General features: G+C 42.4%; 1 protein-coding gene across 1 annotated transcript; it reads right to left on the bottom strand.

The window, feature by feature from the left end:
- Positions 1–1,362: 1,362 nt before the first annotated feature.
- LOC119843800 (high-affinity choline transporter 1-like) lies at positions 1,363–14,965 on the bottom strand. Its single transcript, XM_038373680.2, has 8 exons — positions 14,788–14,965; positions 13,255–13,368; positions 8,165–8,320; positions 7,526–7,674; positions 5,427–5,570; positions 4,866–5,019; positions 3,570–3,787; positions 1,363–1,839 (listed from the first exon to the last, which is right to left on the bottom strand). The coding sequence occupies exons 1-8, from the start codon at positions 14,963–14,965 to the stop codon at positions 1,363–1,365; spliced, it is 1,590 nt and encodes a 529-aa protein (XP_038229608.1).
- Positions 14,966–21,024: the final 6,059 nt, after the last annotated feature.

The raw sequence follows: 21,024 nt of genomic DNA on the forward strand, positions 1-21,024 counted from the left end.
TAGACACCAGGATGGTTAGCAGGCTCAGCGGTAAGGCTAAGGATTGAAATTGTTTGTGTCAATTACATTACCTTCTTTTTGGGTAATATGTTTGTATCTTTATATGGTAACTGAGATTTAATGGTAAGTATCCACGTATAGTGCCTTCTATGTTCAAATCAGTGTACAAACACAATCTTGCTCCCACTCAAATCACTGGAAGTTTTGAATGACTTCAGTGAAAGCTGGAGTGGGTGGATCCTTACTTAAAACTTTTCATCTTCAAACCTCTTTACAAACCTTAGCTAATTAATCATCACCGCCTCATGTGATGTAGATAAGTATTGTCATTTCTGGTTCAGCAAAGCACTTCAGCATGTTCAAAATCTGAAGTCAAAGGGACTGCTCACGTGCTTAAAGTTAAGCATGTGCTGAAGTCCTTTGTTAAACAGAGATAAGATTGCTCAGTTGCTTACAGGTAAGCATGTGATTAAGTGAGATTCTGAATTGGGGCCATTATCCCCATTTTGCAGATAATAAAACTGGGGACCATAGTTTAAATGACTTCACCAGGACCACAAGAGGGAGTCGTTGGCAAATGCTTATATAGAACTCAGGAATTTCCGGCTCCCAGACTTCTGTTTAAACTGTGATTAGACCATACCTCTGTAAAATTCAGTATAGCTAATGGAAAGTATTGATTTCAACAGCCTGGTTGGTCCAATATATAATTTATGCACTGTAAAAGTAGTGGGTATCTTATTTTTTTCCACATCTGATTTCTCCCCCCAACAGATAGCTTTGCCATTTCACTGGGGACTATATCAAATTCAAAAGGTAGCATACTTGTCTATATACTTTCATAGGCCTGGTGCTATCCCCATTGAAGTCTGTAGTAAAATTCCCATTTGCTGCGATGGGAGCAGGATCAGCCTGTGTGTGTCTTATGAATAAAATACAATTTGTTAAAAGATCAATCAGTCCCCTTTGTTGTGTGATGTGGAGGTGTCACGTACGAAGTTCACATCTGTGGCAACTCACTTTGTAACCTCTCATCCCTATTGCATTTTTCAAGCTCCTAGTACCAAGAACAAGCAGAAGGATTGCGTTATTTCATTATATTAACACTTCTAACCACTGCAAGATCAAATTCCTTCACCAGATGCCCTTAAATTGTTGCATATTCTGACTTCATTCCTTTTTTATAGTGCAAATGGAATTATTGTTTTCTTTACGAATCTACCAAATAATTCATGATTGGCGAGAGAAGACTGGAAAAGAAATGTCATTGATCTGCTAACTTAACTGCAGAATGATCAGTAATGCCCTGCATTTAATCATGATTCTCTAGTAGCATAGCTGCTTGTAAATTCACCTGTTCTTCTATCTTGCATAGGGTGGGTGGGTGAATGCACCATTTTCTTTTATTACACTGCAAACATCCCATCTGCGAGGGAGGATGTTTCTCTTAAACAAAAATGCCACCAGGTATGAAACAGCGACGATAGTCCCCAAAGTGAGAAGCATGGTGAAGGTTTTAAAAGGAAACAGCTGAACGTAGACGCCATCCACAAGGGAGCAGCCTGGGTAGTGGATTATAGGGGGGATTTTCAGGGAAGGCTCCCCTGCCAGCAGCCTTAACAGGAACCCGAAGAAGAATCCAGCAGCTGAGCCATATGTGTTGGTGTTGGGAATGAAGAGGACGCAGCAGAGCTGGGGAAAGAGAAGGGCGTACACCAGCTCACCACTCAGGAACCACAGATCATAAATAGAATGGAAGTAAAAAGCCAGGCCTGCAGCTGCTGCCCCAAAAACCACCATGGAGACCCTCATTATGGAGACAACTTCTTTCTCCGTAGCCTGTAAAATAAGGGAGTATTGTTGTAGAAATCATTACTGGCTCATTTAATCTGATCCTGAATCCAATCTCAAGTTTACAATGATCAGATAAATAATATCCAGATCCAAATTTTACAAATAGACTTCAGCTGAAGAATTTAGTTCTGGATCCAGATTTTGAATACACCTACATTCAGAGGTATTTGGATCTAGAATTTTGGTTTGGCCCATCAGAAGCTATCTGTAAGCATTACTAACCTGGGCTGGATTTGAATTAGTCTTGACTTAGCCCAGAGGTTTGAATGTAGAGTTTTTCTATGTTCATTTTGAAAGACATCTTTGGAATTAGAGTAGCTATCAAATACTGGAGCTGAGCAACATAGAATATGTCTACACAGCAAAGAAAAACCCGCGGTTGGCCCATGCCCTCTGATTCAAGCTCGTGGAGCTCAGGCTGTGGGGTTGTTTCATTGTTGTGTAGACTTCCAGGCTTGGGCTGGAGCCTGAGGTCTAGGATCCTCCTACCCCGGAGGGTCCTAGAACCCAGGCTGCAACCCGAACCTGAAAGTCTACACAGCAATAAAACAGCCCAGCAGCCTGTGCCCTGCAAGCCAAAGTTGCCATACTCATAATAATTTTGTTTTTGCCATTTTGAGTTTACAGAACTTCTGCAAACTTCCAGTGTTTTTGCAAACCCCAGTTTGACTTTGGCAGCATGGGCTAGCCTGTTGACCACAAGAATAGGAATCAGTAGCTCTTGGACTGTTACCACTTCTGACTTGTATACCTTTACGGACTTGAAGCTATCCCCATTGAAGTCTATAGTAAAACTCCCATTTGCTGCAATGGGAGCGGAATCAGTCTCTCTGTGTTGTATCAATAACATACAGTCTGTTAAAGCATTAATCAGTCCCTGTTGTTGTGAGATATGGAGGTGTGATCTATGAATTTCACCTTTGTTACAACACAATTTGTGACCTTTAACCACAGTTACATTTATGTTTCACAACACTTCTACTTAAATGTTCTTACCCCCATTTTAAAAGATGGGAGAACAAGGCTCCCAGAGGTCAAGGCACAGATTTTGAATGGTTTTTAGGCATTGCCAGTACTTAATTTGTGCCAGGGCTGAGCCCTGACATCTGTAGGCTTGGCAGTTCATAGCCCCAGCACCTCTGGACTTGCTGTATCAATTATGAATGTAAAATAATCGGTTGAGACACGTCACTTAATTGCTTGAAGCCGAGCACCTCTTTCTTTACAAATTAAGCACTGGGCATTGCTGTGCTCAGTGTTGCAGCACCTAACCAAATTCATTTTCCAAAAGGATTTCAGCAATTAGGAGCCAAAATATCACTGACAGCCAAAATACCATTGATGGGATTTAGACTCTTAAGGGCCTAAATTGCTTTTGAAAATTAGATTAGGCTCCTAAATCAGTTGGGCCTTGCAATGCTGACTACAGCAATTGACTAAATACCTTTAAGAATCTGAGCCTAAATGATTTGGACAAGGTCACATATCCCAGTCATGACAGACAAGTGTTCAAGTCTGGGATCTCCGGGCTTCCAGCAGACAGCAGTGCTGTACTGGGGAGAGCAAATGTCATGTGAAAATTAAAGTTTCCCTAAATTTGACAAACAGTTGAAATTTTGGGAATCTGAAATCAGACACCTGAAATGGTAGCAAAAATTTTGCACAGATTTTCAGTAGTTTCTCCCCGCTGTAAATACTAGTGGTGAATCTGTCACCTGTTTCCTAAGAATTTTTCTGTAGATGTTGTGTGCAAACATAGAGCTGGCAGAGAGAAGGGCTGAATCTGCAGAAGACATGACGGCAGCAGCGATCGCTCCCAAGCCACCAATGGAAATGTAGGTCGGGCAGAGATAATGCAGCACTAATGGCAGTATCATGGCTGACTCTCCTCTCTCCACTGGTGTTGGAAGACCATAGCTCGTCTGGTTCCAGTCTTGAACACAGAACAAAAAAAGGAGGTGAAGAATTAAATATTTAATTCATGCTTTTGTTGCCTTCAGAGCTGTATTTCTACAAAGAGCCATCCTTCCACAGTTAAAAACTGTGTTCTAGAACTTAGATTATGTTGTTTCCTGACTCCAAGTGGTGATCAGTGTATGTCCTGAAGCATAAGAACTGAAAGTCCTTGGAAACCTAGCTAGAAAGTATGTATATGTTGTTAATGCCGAATCCTAACACTGGTTTATGTATCAAGTAAGGGGCACAATGGTCCAATACGGCTGGGTAAACTGGCAGTGAACTGAGTCAACCAATTGGAGGGATGGTTGGTCCAGGGCACAATGTGCCTGCAGGAGTGTCCCCTCTGCTGCTTCTGGGAACAGGGCACTGAGAGGTCTGGCCTCCCTCCAGACATTGATTGCTCAAAGGTGGGGTCTTCGCACTGATTTCTCTGACAGCTTTAGCCCATAAGTATCAAATTCTTTTCTGACGCTTAAGCTATTTACTTCCACAAGAGCTTGATCCTGCTCCAACTAGGATTGAGATTTTTTTTTGGAGGGAAAGGAGGAGGGAGGAGTTTGTTTTTGTTTTATCACTGAATCTTTAAATTCCTTTGAGCATTTTCTCCCTTGAACATGATCAATGATACTGACACAACGCAGTAAAGATCATGAGTATAAAGCAGTGAGGGAAAATAAGTTTTATTGGTCTTTTTTTCCCCTTTTTGTGCTCAAGTGTATGTATTGTACTGTGCACAGAATAGAAATGTGGCAGCCCCTTTCTTTACCCAATGTAAAACATGTAAGTATATATTAGGTATATATATATACCAGCATTCTGATTCAGGCCCCTAAATAAGTGGCCTGAGTATCAAAAATGCTAAACGTCCAGCAACTCCGACTGATGTCAGTAAAAGCTACTCGATGCTCGGCACTGAAACCAGCTGCTTTCTTAGGTGCCTAAATCAGGACAATGTAGTCCTATCTTTAGGCCCCATTTTAATAATCTTGGCCACTGATTTTAAACCTTGAGCAAAAAAGTACATTTCTTAAAGCCACATGATTTAGTTTTACCTGTGGATGCTGCTACGGCCCCTATGAGCACAGAGGGGATGGCCATTAAAAAGCTCCCCAATCCAGAGAGATAGGAAATGAGCTTTGCTTGTCTTGGTGAGGAGGCTGAGAGAACTCGTTGGAAATAAGTTTGCCACGGGATACTACCAAGAACCTGAAACATTCAAATGTTAATGCAGTGAGACAACATTCCATGCCTGTTAGTATTATTTTATTTATTGGTAGGGCTAGTAGCACCTTCTGTTATCAAGGTTACCTACACCATTATAAGAGTTTAATTTCAGTTGCTTATATATTTAACAAACTTTAACTGTTTTAAAAGTTCAGCCAGAATGATCCAGCTGTTTCCTGAGAATGTGGCCACTGAAAAATGCCTTTTTTGTGATTCTTTCTTAGTGCCTCGATGCTTGGGAGCAGAGAGTTGAAGTTTGGTGGGCGGTGGCCTTTGTTTCAGGGATCAGTCTTTTGCCAGCTCTGTGAACTGGCTTTGGAATGGATGATGAAACCATTCACCCAGTCCAATTTCCCACCCCACTAGCCCATCCAAGAAAGATTTCTTACCAGATATAAGAAGTCATCCAGCCACCTTCCAAGATATTCTGTTTGTACTTGCCCAATCCAAGGGGCTTGGTAGGATTCCTGAGCAGCAGTGTAATAAATGTTTTCTGTTGCAGAGTTGAGCAGGGCAAATGGGACACAGATCCACTGGGATTAAAATGGAAACACTGAATCTCTTCACTAGCTTCCTCTCACTTCTATAGCCTATCCAAGCTCCTTGGCCTTGCCTTTGCTCTAATTTCCTCCTCTCCCACTCCTGCCTCCTACAACCATCTCAAGCCTGCTGCCTAACTGTCCCTTTTGTCTCCTCCTCCTGCTCGTCTTCATTTCATGCCACTCTTTATTCCTGTTCTTGTATCTCATTCCCCCTCTTTTTCCCTAAGCATTTCCATCAAGCTCATTCAAATTCCTTCTTGTTCTACAAGGTCTTTCAGTGCCAGCTAGACTGATGTCCTGATTTTATAGGGACAGTCCCAATATTCGGGGCTTTGTTTTATATAAGTGCCTATGATCCTCCACCACCTGTCCTGATTTTCACACTTGATATCTGGTCATCCTAGTGCCAGCCCACTGTAATTCACTAATGCATTAAGGTTAAAATCTTCACTCCATGTATCATATCCTCTATGCCAAGAATTTGGTATGTCAATGTTCTGTTATCAACAGAAAAAGTAGAGTCCATCAGAAAGGGCCACCATATATGAATTATTGTCACTGTTGTAATGTTGGATAAACTCAGACACAGAGAGATTGAGTACATTCTCAGCTGTGCACCAGGCACAAAGGAGGTGCAAAGAGTAATTTGTTTTCCCCCATTCTTGGGCCCTGTCCTGCATCTGCCTGGTCATCATAGAAATATAGGACTGGAAGGGACCTCAAGAGTCTTCTAGTCCAGTCCCCTGCACTCAAAGCAGGACTAAGTATTATCTAGAGCAGTGGTTCCCAAACTTGTTCCGCCACTTGTGGTGGGAAAGCCCCTGGCAGGCCAGGCCGGTTTGTTTACCTGCCACGTCTACAGGTTCGGCTGATCACAGCTCCCGTGGCTGTGGTTCGCTGCTCTAGGCCAATGGGAGCTGCTGGAAGCGGTGTGGGCCGAGGGATGTACTGGCCGCCGCTTCCAGCAGCTCCCATTGGCCTGGAGCAGTGAATCGTGGCCACTGGGAGCCGTGATTGGCCGAACCTGCAGACACGGCAGGTAAACAAACCGACCCGGCTCTCCAGGGGCTTTCCCTGCACAAGCAGCAGAACAAGTTTGGGAACCACTGATCTAGACCACCCCGACAGGTGTTTGTCCAACCTACTCTTTAAAACTTCCAATGACGGAGATTCCACAACCTCTCTAGGCAGTTTATTCCAGTGCTTAATTACCCTGACAGTTAGGAAGCTTTTCCTAATGTCCAACCTTAAACCTCTCTTGATGCAATTTAAGCCCATTGCTTCTAGTCCTATCCTCAGAAATTAACAAGAATAAATTTCCTCCTCTTCCTTGTAACAAACTTTTATATACTTGAAAACCTGTTACCATGTCCCATCTTAGTCTTCTCATCTCCAGACTAAACAAACTCAACTTTTTCAATCTTCCCCTATAGGTCATGTTTTCAGAACCTTTAATCATTGTTGTTGTTCTTTTCTGGATTTTCTCCAATTTGTCCTGAAATCTGGCTCCAAGAACTGGACCCAATACTCCAGTGAGGCCTAATCAGTGCAGAGTAGACTGGAAGAATTACGCCTTGTGTCTTGCATCGTGTAGTTAAAAGCATGGTTGCTTTATTTAAATTAATTGGCGTTTTTGGATAACCGTCTCCTTGGGTTTTGTTTATTTCCAGCCAAGATAATTACGGACTAGATTCTGCTATCTTTACTCATGTGAATAGACAGTATGAGTAAGTGCTACTCAACCCAAGTAAGAGTTGAAAAACTGGCTTTATGTAGTCCTGGGGCCTTTTTGTTTTTACACCTAAAGTAGAGCTTTGGGGTCTGAGACCAGTGTCAATAGACCTACTTTGGACTGAGACTGGTGAAAATGCGAGAGGAATTTTGTCTCTCATCTTTGATTATGAAATATTGAGTAAACAGATAACACAGAAATGCATTGAACTTACCAGGCTGAGCACAATAAAAATCAGCTGTATCACATCTGTGTATGCAACTGAGTATAGCCCTCCCAGTAAAGTGTAGAGTATAACAGTGCATGCCGATATGATTATGGCCAAATAGCCTCCAATATCCAAAATGACTCTCATTGTTGCCCCTGCAGACAAAGACAGTTTGAACAATCATAACAGGTCTTATATATGCAAGTTTCTTATTATACAAATAAGTTGTTAAATGATACCAATGGTAATGTAGTCTAGCGGTTAGGGCACCTGGCTAGAAGCCAAGGATTCTGGAGTTTTGTTTCTTGTACTGCCACCAACTTACTTTGTGACCTTGGCCAAGTCACTTAAGCTCTCTGCAATTCAGTTTCCTCATTTATAATATCAGGATGACAGTAAATAAATACACATCATTACCTAGTACTATGGAAATGTGAATTTTATATTTCCATCAGTTTTACTTTAAACATGCACAAGAAACATTAGGAAAGGGAATAAATAATATATTTTCATGAATTAGCGATGAACACATAATCCGCAAAAGGTGGTGTAAAGCAGAGCTATCCATGGCTGTCTTTCCCTTGTCCTCTGTGTTTTGCTACATCATCTTTCTATCAAATACAACTGCTGAGCAAATATATTTACCTAATGAAGCAAGAATAGCTGCAAACCAGAATATATCTCCTATTAAAGGTGGAATAAAGAGAAGGCTTCCAATCATGTTCCCGTATGTTTCTTGGAGAGGATCCATCATTGTCACATAATTTTTGGATCTCATTGGATTTACAAAGAAGAGGCCACCTATCAGAAATGATAATATTGTCATTGAATTTTATACACATCTCCTAAGAAATTGTCAGAACTGTCCTTTTGCTCCAAATGATATCTGCATTAAAGCCAGCATTAGTCAATGTTCACCGGTCACACTGGAATAATTTGCTAATGTTTCCTGTTAAAATGTCCATCAGCTGATCACCTCATTAAATATCCACATTTACCAAGCTTTTTAAAGTGCACTTCTCATCAGTAACCATCTTCTTCAGGCAATGCAAGGCCCTACAGAGTTTTCACTGTAAAGGGTCTTACATCATCTGAAAAAAGTGCACTTTGGCATGGGCAGTGGGTGACCCACTGGCGCAGGGAGGCTAGCGCCTGCCTGAAGCCCCGCTGGATCTCAGAGCCCCACCCTCCCCATGTCCGCCAGCCCTAATCCCCGAGCTCCCGCAAGCACAGGGCGGACAGTCCCAGCTCTGGCATCTCCCCCCTCAGCACTGGACAGTGTGGCCCCAGTGCCTGAGGGCCCTTCAGTGCTAGGTAGCCCCAGCCACCCCAAGTCCCGGCCGCAGGCAGGCCATGGCCACCCTAACCCTAGCCCCAGCCCCAGCCTGCTTCCCTGAACACAAGTGACCAGCTGGGCTGGGACCAAGGGAGAAGGACAAGAGCAAGCAAAAGGGGGCTTTCTGGGTGGAGTGTGGGCGAGGCCACGCCAGGTTCTTTGGGGAGGCACAGCCTTCCCCTGTCTATGCTACCCGCTGCCCAGGTGCTTTGGTCGATATAAGGCAATAGGTTTGTCCTTGATTTTGTGAATGCTAGATGCCATGCAACATACTGAGATAAATGCTGCCCTCAGTTACATACAATGAAACCTGCAGCTCCCCTATGCCTCCTCCAAAATTAAATTATCTTGTTTTTAATGTCAGCACCTCATGAACTGAGCTCAGTCCTACACTCCGTCCTCATATAGGCAATTCTCACTCAAACAAGTAGTTCCATTAAAATTGATGAATGTATGTAGTGCCAAATCCTGATGCCTTCAGGACTGCTTGTCTGGGGATTACTGACATGAGGAATGGGTGCTGGACTGGATCTGCAGTCTCTGAATGGGGCTTCTTGTGTTGGTAAGGATTACTCATGTGAGAAAGGGTTGCCGTGCCCATAGGCTACTGCTTTAGGGCCTGATTGAAATGGAAGTCAGTAGGCATTTTTCCATTGATTTCAGTGGGCTTTGGATCAAGCTCATAGTGCTCTTCACAGGGCAGATATTTCCCAGTGTAAGAGCAGCTCTTTCTTGTCTCTACTTGTAGGATTCTGCTAAATTCCTACTACATGCTTCCGGGGGAAGCTGGCTTAAAATGGCACTGTTGCACACCCACTATTCCAGCTTTATGTGATGGACTGGTGTATGGCTGTATCTCATTGTGACCTGCCCTTGACATTGTAACTGCCATTTTGAAGAATATGACTTGCATTTGGAGTGTCTCGTTGTGCCTGCCTAGAGATGCCAAGGACAGACCAAGGCAGCTTATTGTAATGCAGGGCGCCTCCCTAAAGCAACTAACACAAGAGTCATCCGTGATGCTTGTCAGAACACTGGATTTGCTGAAACCAGTGGCCAGGCTAAAGGAAACTGGTTCGCCTAGTTTGTCTCCCAGGGGAGTAGGACTTCAACCACCTGACTGAGATCATGAAGCTGGTCAATAGATAACGTGACAAAGGGGACTGAAACCTTATTTAAAGGTAAGATCTGCTCTTGGTCCTCACTCTCTTGCTGAACAACAGAGACTTCAGAAGGTAAAGGGCCCACGGGGCCTACCTACTTGACACATGGACTAGGCCTAAGGATTCACAAGAAGGGATGAGCATAGTAGACACAGGGAAAAGAGCATTCAGGCTCCTGTTGTTTTCCTAGAGATCTGTAACTCTTGTATGCTTTGACAGCAAAGCTTACTGTGATTTTAAAAGCTCCAGAGCAAAGCCTGTGTTCTTTACTTTACTTGCCATGTGTCCCCAAAGAGTTAAATTACAATCCAGAGCACCCACAGAGGGGGCCAGACAAGAGGTCTGGACCCACTAGTGGGCCTTAGGGTATGTCTACCCAGCAGTGTAAGCCTAGGCTTAAGCCTGGGCTCAAATCTAACTCCCTTGCGTCCACATACCAATTGTGCTAACCAAGGGCTCGGACCTAGGTTCCCAGGACCCTGCAGGGCTGGAGGGTCCGGGCAAACATTAAGCTGGCACTGGGACCTGGCGTTCGAGCTCTATTGCTTTCCTTTGTGCACGGGGTCCCAGCTTGACTCGGGTCCCAGAAGTCCTCTGAATGTATCCCAGAGTTCCTTCGGGCAACTTCCTTAGTCTTCTCTATGCCGACGATCTGTGATGCCATCTGTTGCACTCTATTGCAAATGGAAGCTGCACCTCCCTTTGCAAATGGCAGCAGGTCGAATCAGCAGGTTAACCCCTTGTCTACTGGACATGCAACCCTAGGGAAGGCGGGGGTCCTAGAGAGAAGAGCAGGGATCAAGCGACTGCCCTGCGGGGGGGGGGGGGGACCAGAACTCCCAGCTCAGCATGGCCGGGGAAAGATGACCCTCAACACCCTGACCGCTTTCCCTCCCTGCAGGGCTGCTGCTTGGTCTCCGCTCTGCTCTCCGGCCCCCCTGGGGGCTGCATGTGCAGAGTGCCCAGGCAGTGTGTGCTGTCAGGGCAGTGAGTGGGAGCCAGCCCCCAAACTTCCCCACAGCCTCCCAGGGTGTGTCGGGGCAGGAATAAGGGATCCTGGGAGGTGCTGGAGCACATGGGGATGCACTTCACTGCTCTGCTGCCAGCCGAGCTGGAATGTGTTTCCTCTGAAACCTGCCTTTTATGTCAAACTTTGAAACAGACAGACAAAAGTAAATAAAAAACCAGCCAAACGAAAACACCATCACTGAACATCCCATTTCAGAAATTAAGAATTGTGAAGTTTCACTTTCATAGTTTGACAGCCCGGGAGCCTGATGTGCTAATTCTCCTCAGAACAGCTGCACATGTGCATTTTCCTGACTCATCCTAAACTGGTGGAGAGCCTAGTTGTCTGGTTAGATGGTAGTTCAGTATAAAGCCTTCTCAAACCCCAGTCATTCTACTGAGACAGCCACCAAATAAGCTAATTATGCAGCTTATGTACTCATGTGATCCTTATGGGCACCTGAGTCCCATCAATAGCTAGCATTAGTCAACAGCATAGACAGTAGAGTTTTCTCACAGTGCAACACATTCCTAGGCCGAGAGTGTTGACCCTGGTGCACGCGCATGCGCATGTGTGTGTGTAACTCACACATCTCTTGGGTGTGTGGTTCTGTCCCATCTAGGGCAGGGGTTCTCAAACTGGGGGTTGGGACCCCTCAGGGGGTCACGAGGTTATTACATGGGGGGTCGCAAACTGTCAGCCTCCACCCCAAACCCCACTTTGCCTCCAGCATTTATAATGGTGTTAAATATATTAAAAAGTGTTTTTAATTTATAAGGGAGGGGGGCACACTCAAAGACTTGCTATAGGAAAGGGATCACCAGTACAAAAGATTGAGAACCCCATATGTAGTGGCACCGAGACCACTTAGAGAGAGATTAATGAGTCTGCTCTACAACCTTAGCTAAGGGCCATATGGCATTTAACTCATGCAGTAGAGGCTCATGTATTTAGCTCCAAAGAGCCCAGGTTCAATCCCGATGACCGGGGTCTATCAGTGTTACAAGTGAGCACACCAGGGGTCAGAAAATCCTTAACCTCGGGTTAAAATGCAATGTAAATGCTCAAGCCCACGGTTGAGTCAGGTCAACTTGAGCCCCACTAATTTTAGGCTTACATTGTTGTGTAGACATATTCTGAGAGGCCCAGAGTTAGAAGCAGTGACTGGATGCTGACCAGATCCAGTTGGCTTGGAAGAACATGGGCTCCAAAGTTGGTACAATTACAGCTGACTGGTGACTGTCCACTCAGGGGCTTGGCTAGGTCTTCTGTAGCAAACATGCATTGAGATTTAAGGTGTTAGGAGAATGTATTTTGGTGGGGAAATCATGGTGATACTTTTTAGCTCCACAAACATTTCAAAGAAAGAATTACATTTTGTTGAGGGCATGATGTTCCTACTGCCAAAAGGATATTGGAGAAAAATAGTATTACAGAATATCACATGCAAGCAAAACGCACAAATAAGATTCTCTTGCTGTAGATTGTCTCATGCGGGTGAATCTCTGCATCTGCACAGAGCCCCATTGAGTTCTGCATTTTAGGCCCTAATCCTCCCATTATTAATCTCTTGAATTCTCATCCTGAATCTATTGTATGTATGCGGAACATAGTCCAATAAAGGCCAATTATATCACTTTTTGGATGTCCACTATCTGACACTTCATTCAGAATAATTTAAAGAGCCTGAGTATTTGACAGTTATCTGAGTGTAGAATATGTAATATGTAGAATGTATATTGTAGATGTTGGGACATATGAAAAGATGTCTGCTTGTCTGGCAGGGAGGGGGAACAGCCAAGTGAAAAGCTGAGCCAGCACTTCAATCAGATGAACAACTGGTCAGCGGTTCAATCAGGGGAACATCTTGGTCAACAACCTGATCAGGTAAACAACTGAGTTAGCAAACTAATCTTAGTGTTAGGCAGAAAAGTGTTTACATCTATAATGATTAATTTTGTAACAATGTATTTAAGGTGAGCACCTGAATGTGTGTATGCGCTAGCATTTAACCCTATGCTGTGCCATGTTTCGGTGGACTGATCTCTCATTGAATCAGCAAATAAAAGACATACTTCTTCAGCTCAAGAGTCTGTCTGTGAACCTGTATGTTCTGGGTAGCAGGGAAAAGACCCGGTCAACACTGGGAGAGGCTGAATTTTTTAGATTCATAACACTGGATTAAAAAAAAAAAAGATTTATAACATGCTTTTTTTTTTTTTTTTACCAATAACAAGGGACAAAGCAAATCCTATTGGCGCCTGGACCCACACTAGTCCTCTTGTGGGAAGATAGACAGTTTCAGCTGTACCATTGATATATGCTCCTCCGACCCATGTTGCTGAAAAAAAAGGGGGGGGGGCAGAAGAAATAGTGATGAGACATATATTGCCTTACTACTCTCATAAAACATATTGAAAAGTACAGAGCCAGATTGTGAACCTCTATTCACATTGGTGAGTGTTTACTCACACTTACATTTACTCCAGATTTTTTTTACTTCACAATTATCACATTTATCAGAATCTGACTCTAAAGGCTAGTTTACACTACACAGGTTCTGTGGATACAGTTATACTGGCAAAAGCACCTATAGGGGATGCAGTGTAGATTGACAGGAGTTTTTCTGCCAGGATAATAACATCACCTTCCTGGATGACATTAGCTATGGCAACAGAAGTACTCTTGTGTCAGCATAGCTGAATCTGTTCTGGGGGTTTTTCCAGCATAGCTGTGTTGGCTGGGGGATGAGAGTTTTTCACACCCCTGTCCAACATAGCTATGCTGACAAAACATTGCAGTGTAGACCTGGCCTGAGTAAAATTCTGGAGAGGTGATACTCAAAGTGAATAGCTACATTTGCATGGAAAACTCATTAATGTTCAGAATATTTCCAAGCAATAAGTTTATTTTTATTTCTATTTTTGTTTATGGTAGACACTGGCTGGAGCAGATAGCAGGAGCAAATAGCATTTCATTTATTGTTCCTTAATAATTTATAGAACATAATTCCCATGTATCATGGTCCTTTACAATAGCAAATGTGTGCTTAAGAAAATAAATCCCTTAAAACAACAGTCAAACACATACTGCATTCAAAAAAGTGAGTCTTCAGCTTAGACTAAAACTAAGCAAATCTGCTGGCCAGACAAATGTCACTTGGGACAGCATTCCCCTAATGACAGGTAAGAGGGAAAAATCTCTGATGATGGGAAAACACAGAAGAAATAGAAGAGGTGTCAGAAGCATAGTGTGTAAATGCTTTAAAGAACTATATATACATCCTTCTTTATAGGCAGATTCTGATAGCCTTACTCATGATGAGCAGCACCATATCCCATATAACAAGTAAGGTATTCAACACGAGTGAACGGTTTCAGAGTAGCAGCCGTGTTAGTCTGTATTCGCAAAAAGAAAAGGAGTACTTGTGGCACCTTAGAGACTAACAAATTTATTTGAGCATAAGCTTTCGTGAGCTACAGCTCACTTCATCGGATGCACGAGTGAAGGTAGCAGAATCTTGCCCTAAATTAGAACCACTTGAGTAGTATCATATTCCTCAAGGAGTCCCACTAATTTAAGTGGGACTACTCAAGGCATTAGGGACTGCTCAGTGTGAGTAGAGCTGGCACAATCTGGCCCACAATGCTAATAAAACTTCCATATCCCAGACTTAGAAGAGCAAATTTATGTTGTGAATGAGAAAAGCTCAACCTGAATGTTTTAATAAGATAAACAAATTTCCTTTCAGAACACTTACCAGTTGCAGTGAATAATCCAATGAAAAAATTCATGTTCCTGCTCCCCACTATGATCATCTCACTTGGTTTCCCTTTCTTCTGGTCCTTTTTGCTTTTCCAAGAAGCCCAAATTCCAATGGCTAAAGTTATTGCATAAAACACAATTAAAGCTACCAAGCCAGGTATATTCAGAGCCATTTTCTGCAGTTTATTCTGGACCACAGAGATGAATATGGATTCAGTAGTGCTCACACAGTACCAAAAAGAATTATGAGCCAAAATTTTGGTCAAGGTACTGGATGCTATGTCTCCATCTTTCAGTCTCCACCCTTCTTGAGGAAATATCCAATCCTGCCTTCTGGGTGGAAGTAGAGTGGGGTAGATAAGGGATTGGGACTAAGGCAAATAAGCATTTATGTGTTGTATAATGTCAGTCTGAAATCAATGAGGGGAAATGTAATATTTTGTATGAATGCATTGGCATGTGAATAATCAGTATCTGTTTTGCTTGGTTCTCATTATGAGGTCAGCACATATGTGGATGAGAATCTTGTCTGAACAAAGTTGACTGAAATTAAAAAAAAATCATTATAATAAAAAGAAATTCAGGAAAGAAAAAATCAATGATCAGCTGAATGAGTAGCAATGCCTTATTCAATTCAAGCTCACATCAGTTCCATTACTAAAGGCAGGCAGGGGTGCAGACAGTGTTGCACCGTACCATAAAATAACAGGTAACACAGCTGTTTCTCTGGAGGCTGTATTTAACTAACTCCTATTAGAATGTTTCTCAGGTAATTAGAAAGAGAAATCTTTCTTTGATAAATTTAAGAAGCTGTCCTTCAAACAGATAACGAACCTCCAATAGGAATCCCTTACATAGTCGGGTGTGAGTAATTTATATAGTTTAGATGTCAGCGTTTTGGTTGATCTGTGGCTGAAATCCTGCTCTGGGCAGTAGACTTTCAGTCTTTCTCCTTCTGTCCACTGAGATATGATCCTTGATGCCAGGATCATATCAAAGATTGTTTCTTGAACAGTCCTTCATTTGCATTCTTAGCTGGAATTTATAAGTCCAAAACATCTTAACAGTTTCTTCCAAACACACCACCTCATGCAGAGATCAAGGGGGCAGCAATTTTGTGAAACTCACGTGGCAGAGCTCACAGATGACCTTTAGTTTAACACTACACTAAGAACTAACGTACATTGATTGCGGCTGTGGAGAGTCTTGAAGAGAAAGACCTGAGGAGAACCTTGTTTTTTTAAAAAAATTTTATTATAGCATTCTGTAAACAATCCATTGGCAATCCCTCTGTGTACAGTGTTCTCAAAACATTCTGGAAGCAGTATGAAGCTGTCCTGATTGCACTGATAGCAGAATGAAGGCCAGTTCAAGGTCCTTCATGCTGCTGGGTTTGTGGCCCAGAAATTCTAATCTAACAGCAAAAATTTTGTTTGAGTGAGAGATGTGTTCAAAGTGCAATTATATGAGAGGTTTTTAACTAAATTTTTGACAAAACAGATGAATCTGACATCAAACTGTAATATGAAAAATTCATTAGAAATGGCAGAGGAAGCAAGATTTGTGTAAACTTTGCTTCAATCTGACAGGGGGATTTGTACAAATAGAAATAGTGTGGTTGTTTTCATTTAAAAAAGAAAAAGGCTGAATAGTACTGTAGTCTTTTAGTGATTTATTAAAATCAGGTACTATTCAGCCTGAATAAGAGTATCAGAATTTGGCCCTAAATGTATAGATATAAAAAGCTAGGTGAGAAATACTGTACATTTTAAATATACATTTTCAGTGTGGTATGTTACTAAGAGGCACTAACTTTCACCTTCATCACAGCATCTGCAAAGTCCTAGAAAGTGAAACTGTTCCAGGTAATGAATAGCCTGGTGAATGTGGGCTGTCTTCTCTTGTTTACTAAGTCGAGTTTTTCTTGCTGTGAAGAATTTTCATGTTACTTTTTGGATAAGTCACCCAGATCCAGCCTATGTGGACATTAAATCTAAATTCTGTATCAAGAAGTTGTATTTGCTGTATTTAAACATAACTTTTAGATTCATAGATTCCAAGGCCAGAAGGGACCATTGTGATCATCTAGTCTGACCCACTGCATAATACAGGCCATAGAACTTCTCCAAAATAATTCATGACTTAGAGCATATCTTTTAGAAAAACATCGAATCATGATTTAAAAATTGTTGGTGAAGAAGAATCTACCAGGACCGCTGATAAGTTGTTCCAATGGTTAATTACTCTCACTTTTTAAAATGTATACCTTATTTTCAGTCCAAATTTGTCTAGCTTCAACTTCTGGCCATTGGATATGTGATACCTTTTTCTATTGGATTGAAGAGCCCGTTATTTGTTCCCCATGGAGGTAGTTATAGATTGTAATCAAGTGACCGCTTAATCTTCTCTTTGTTAAGCTAAATAGATTGAGTTCCTTTAGTCTATCACTATAAAGTGTGTTTTCTAATTCTTTGTTCATTATCCTGGCTCTTCTCTGAACCCTCTCCAATTTGTCACAGCAATTGCACTGTTGCCAAATACAGAGGTAAAATAAGCTGGGAGCTGAATCCATATCCTTCCTATATAGTAAAAGCCAGCAAGAAAACACTAGATTTGCTGCTGGAGAAGATTTTTGTCAGAGCTGATTTTAAAATGTCTCCTCAACCCTGGAAAACATTGAAAAATGAAAAAAAAAAGTCTAAATTTTCCATGGAAATTAGTTTTGGTGCAAATTTTAATACTTGAAAACTTTGGCCAAAACTGAAATATTTTAATTTAGAAATGCTGTCACAGTACTTTGTGGGAGCTGTAGTCTGTGCCTGAAGCTCCTTTTCTCTATGAGCTGTTCATCATGATCCCCTTTTTGGAGAGTGGAGGCAGTGCATCATGGGAGTACTGACCATGGTGCATCATGGGAGATGTAGTCTGGACAGGGAGCCCAGCCCATAGAAGAGAATTGGAATATGAGGCAACTGAACTACACTGCAGCATTTGGAAATCAAAATATTTCTGTGTTTGGATGAAGTTTTTTGTTTTTTAGGTGCTCAGTTTTTCAACAAAAAAATCTAAATTTTTGACAGAAAGCAGCCACTTTTAGAATGTTGAAAAACAGTTTTGATAGAAATTTTTTTGCCAACTCTAATTTTCAGGGATTTGCTTCACAAGGGCAGTGGGCCAGCTGTCCCTGCATAAGCTGGGTGATGCTGGGTAATGATGTTCTCCTGGTCATGGTGGAGGATCAAATGTCCAGGCTGATTCTCTTAGATCTCTCAGCTGCCTTTGATCCCTCTGACCAGGGCTGTCCGTACCTATATGCAAAGTACGCAGCTGTGCAGGGCACCAGGAAGTGTGGGCCACCAAATTTCCTGGTGCCCTAGGCAGCTGTATACTGCTCCAGCCCCTGCTCTGCCTCTTCCCCATGGCCCCTGCCCCTGCTCTGCCCAGCCCCACGTCTTCCAACCCCTGCTCTACCCAAGCCTGGGAGCCAGGGGAGCAGAGCGGAGTGGGCTAGGGCCAGGTCACTTCACTTCCCACCGCCCCATGAGTGCGAGGTTGGCTCTGCCCTGCACTCACCGTTGGGAAGAGGAGAGACCTGGCCCCAGCCTGCTCCGCCAGCTCAGGCTGGAGGGGTGGTTTCCCCCCTGCCCCCAAGCCTGCTCCTGCCCCCCGCAGAGGCCTGGAGCCAGCTTGCCCCTCCAACCCCCCCCCCCGCAGAGGCCTGAGGCCAGTCCCCCACCCCCACAGAGGCTTGGGGCACCAAAATGGCTAGGGACGGCCCTGCCTCTGACCGTGAGCAGAGCCAATTGCAGGATGTGGAGCCCTAGGGGTTAATAACACAGCCATAAATATTCATTTTATCTTGGAGCTGTACCAGCTTTCCAAACAAGAGTGACTGTTTTTATCAAATCTGGCCAGATTAAAACCTAGGGGTCTCCAAACACTTTCTTCCCTTTCCATGCCCTCAAACAACTTAAACCGAGCAGTTTCTGACTATAACTAATGTGGCTAATGTTTAAAACAAATAAAAAAATATTTAAAGTACTGCATCATCCTCCCTTTCTGTTTAATCAGAGGTGACCTTTTAACCCTTTATAAAAAAAGGCACATGAGTATTTCTTTGTGGGAAAGTGACTTCTGTGCTCATGCATGGTAACTGTTTAGATTTGGTTCACATGTAGAACAGTCATATATCCTCACACAACTCTCAAAGATCTACTTTTAGTGAGAGGGCTAAGGACCTAAGGTTACTACTTTTACTGTCTCTAGGCAGATTTTATTTAAAGGATCTGGCCACACAGTGGGATTTGGTACATACACACAACTGAAAAAAATGTAGTTATTGGAGGTGAGGTTTAAAAAAAAAAAACGTAACTGAGAAACACATTGTGCTGGGATGAAATTGCCTCTCAAGGAGAAAAAGTAAATTGCACGTGATTTGCTTGCTGACGAGTCTATTGCATAAGAATACTTAGCATTTGTACAGCAATTTACATTTTCAAAGAAAAGTAGAAATGTGAACTAATTTGTCAAATTAAAGGCCAGATTTTAATCTTTTGAAGTCAATGGCAGTTGTGCGTGTGTGCCTTGGAGGGCATAATTTAGCTCTAAGTAAAGTCTTTACCTTAGGCAATTAGCATTAATTGTGATAATGATTTTTAAGATCTGGACACCTATCCACTACTAAGACCCGGACTGAGATCTCACATTCATTTCACAAGGGTGTCTCAAAGCAACTATTGGATGGCAGGAACATTCTGTCAGCTCTGAGCTAGACTGAATTTGACACAGCAATCTACAGAAAAGGAGTACTTGTGGCACCTTAGAGACTAACAAATGCATAAGCTTTCGTGAGCTACAGCATCACTTCATTACCAGGTGCAACCTACAGGTGACATTTCCATATCCATTACCAGTCTGGGCCACCCACATTTGGCCTCCAAACCTTGTTTAAGTTCAGCTGTATTATAAACTACAAGTCAATGCTTCAGAGTCATGTTTTTCTCATAAAGGAGCAGAGATATATGTGGAGCTTCTCACCACACAAACCTTACTTGTTTAAAAGTCAGTAACAACATCCTCATTGCAGTCACACAAGTGATGGCTTTGCACCCCCACACATTCTATTGTCAGTAATAAACATTGTAGGAACATAGGATTTGCAATACTGGAACAGACCAATGTTCATGTATTTCAGCAACATCCTGCTTCCAACAGTGAATAAGATTAATTGCTTCAGAGGAAGACATAACCTTCCCATAATGTACTTAGTTGTGTAATATTACATTGCTATTGAAAGGAAAAAGATAGTCTTTCTGTTCCCTGCTTTGCCACTGATTTCCTGAGTGCCCTTTGATAAGTGACTTCAGTTCTGTGTACCTCAAGTTTTCCCAGCTATAAAATTGAGAATTAAGTTTATTCCCCTCTTCACATGAGGCTTAATTCATTGATGTTCATAAAGTTCTTTGAGATCCTAAATGGAAGTAAGTGATCAGTTTATGCCTAGAAACATTAGGAATGATTGCTCTTGTAACTGTAGCCTGGCTTATATAGCTACAGATGCTGTATACACCATCATGCAACTGTCTAGTCCTTTGAAAACCATATTGGTATGTATCTGAGGTCCAAATAGAAAGTAGACAAGGAAGGGCCCCTCTAAAAACAGTGGAGGAAGATGCAGATTTTGCCTCCAAGACAGCAGTGACTGACTATGATAAGAACACATTTTTTTTGTAGAAATATGTAAAACACGATGATTAAACAGAATTGGCTACACATTTTGGAACTTTATATCACTCAAAGATACAAAGAGAGAGAAGAAGAAAGTTCTAGGGACAGAAATGATAAAACAATAAGTTTTCTAAATTGGAGAAATTAAAGACTCAAGAAGAGATACACACTGTTCTTCTGAAGGACAGAGGAGGTTTAGTCTTTCTATAGAGGAGTCGCCTATATTTAGAGTTAAACAGAAAAGAAGAAAGCATTTGGGTCTTAAATCAAGAATTCTTGACTAAGGGCATGTCTTCACTGGCAACGTTAAAGCACCCTCTAAAAAACCCACCTCCAGGAGGGGTGTAGCTCCCAGCACTGATGCACTGTCTATACTGGCACATTACAGTGCTGAAACTTGCAGCTTAGGTAATATCTGGTGTTCTTGGCCCCTTTAGGTATAGTTTGAGGCTTGAGTATGGCATAGAGACTGCATTAGTCTTCCTGGTTGACCTTCCGTTAATAG

This window comes from Dermochelys coriacea, chromosome 1, assembly GCF_009764565.3.
Source record: "Dermochelys coriacea isolate rDerCor1 chromosome 1, rDerCor1.pri.v4, whole genome shotgun sequence".
Taxonomy (NCBI): domain Eukaryota; kingdom Metazoa; phylum Chordata; order Testudines; family Dermochelyidae; genus Dermochelys; species Dermochelys coriacea.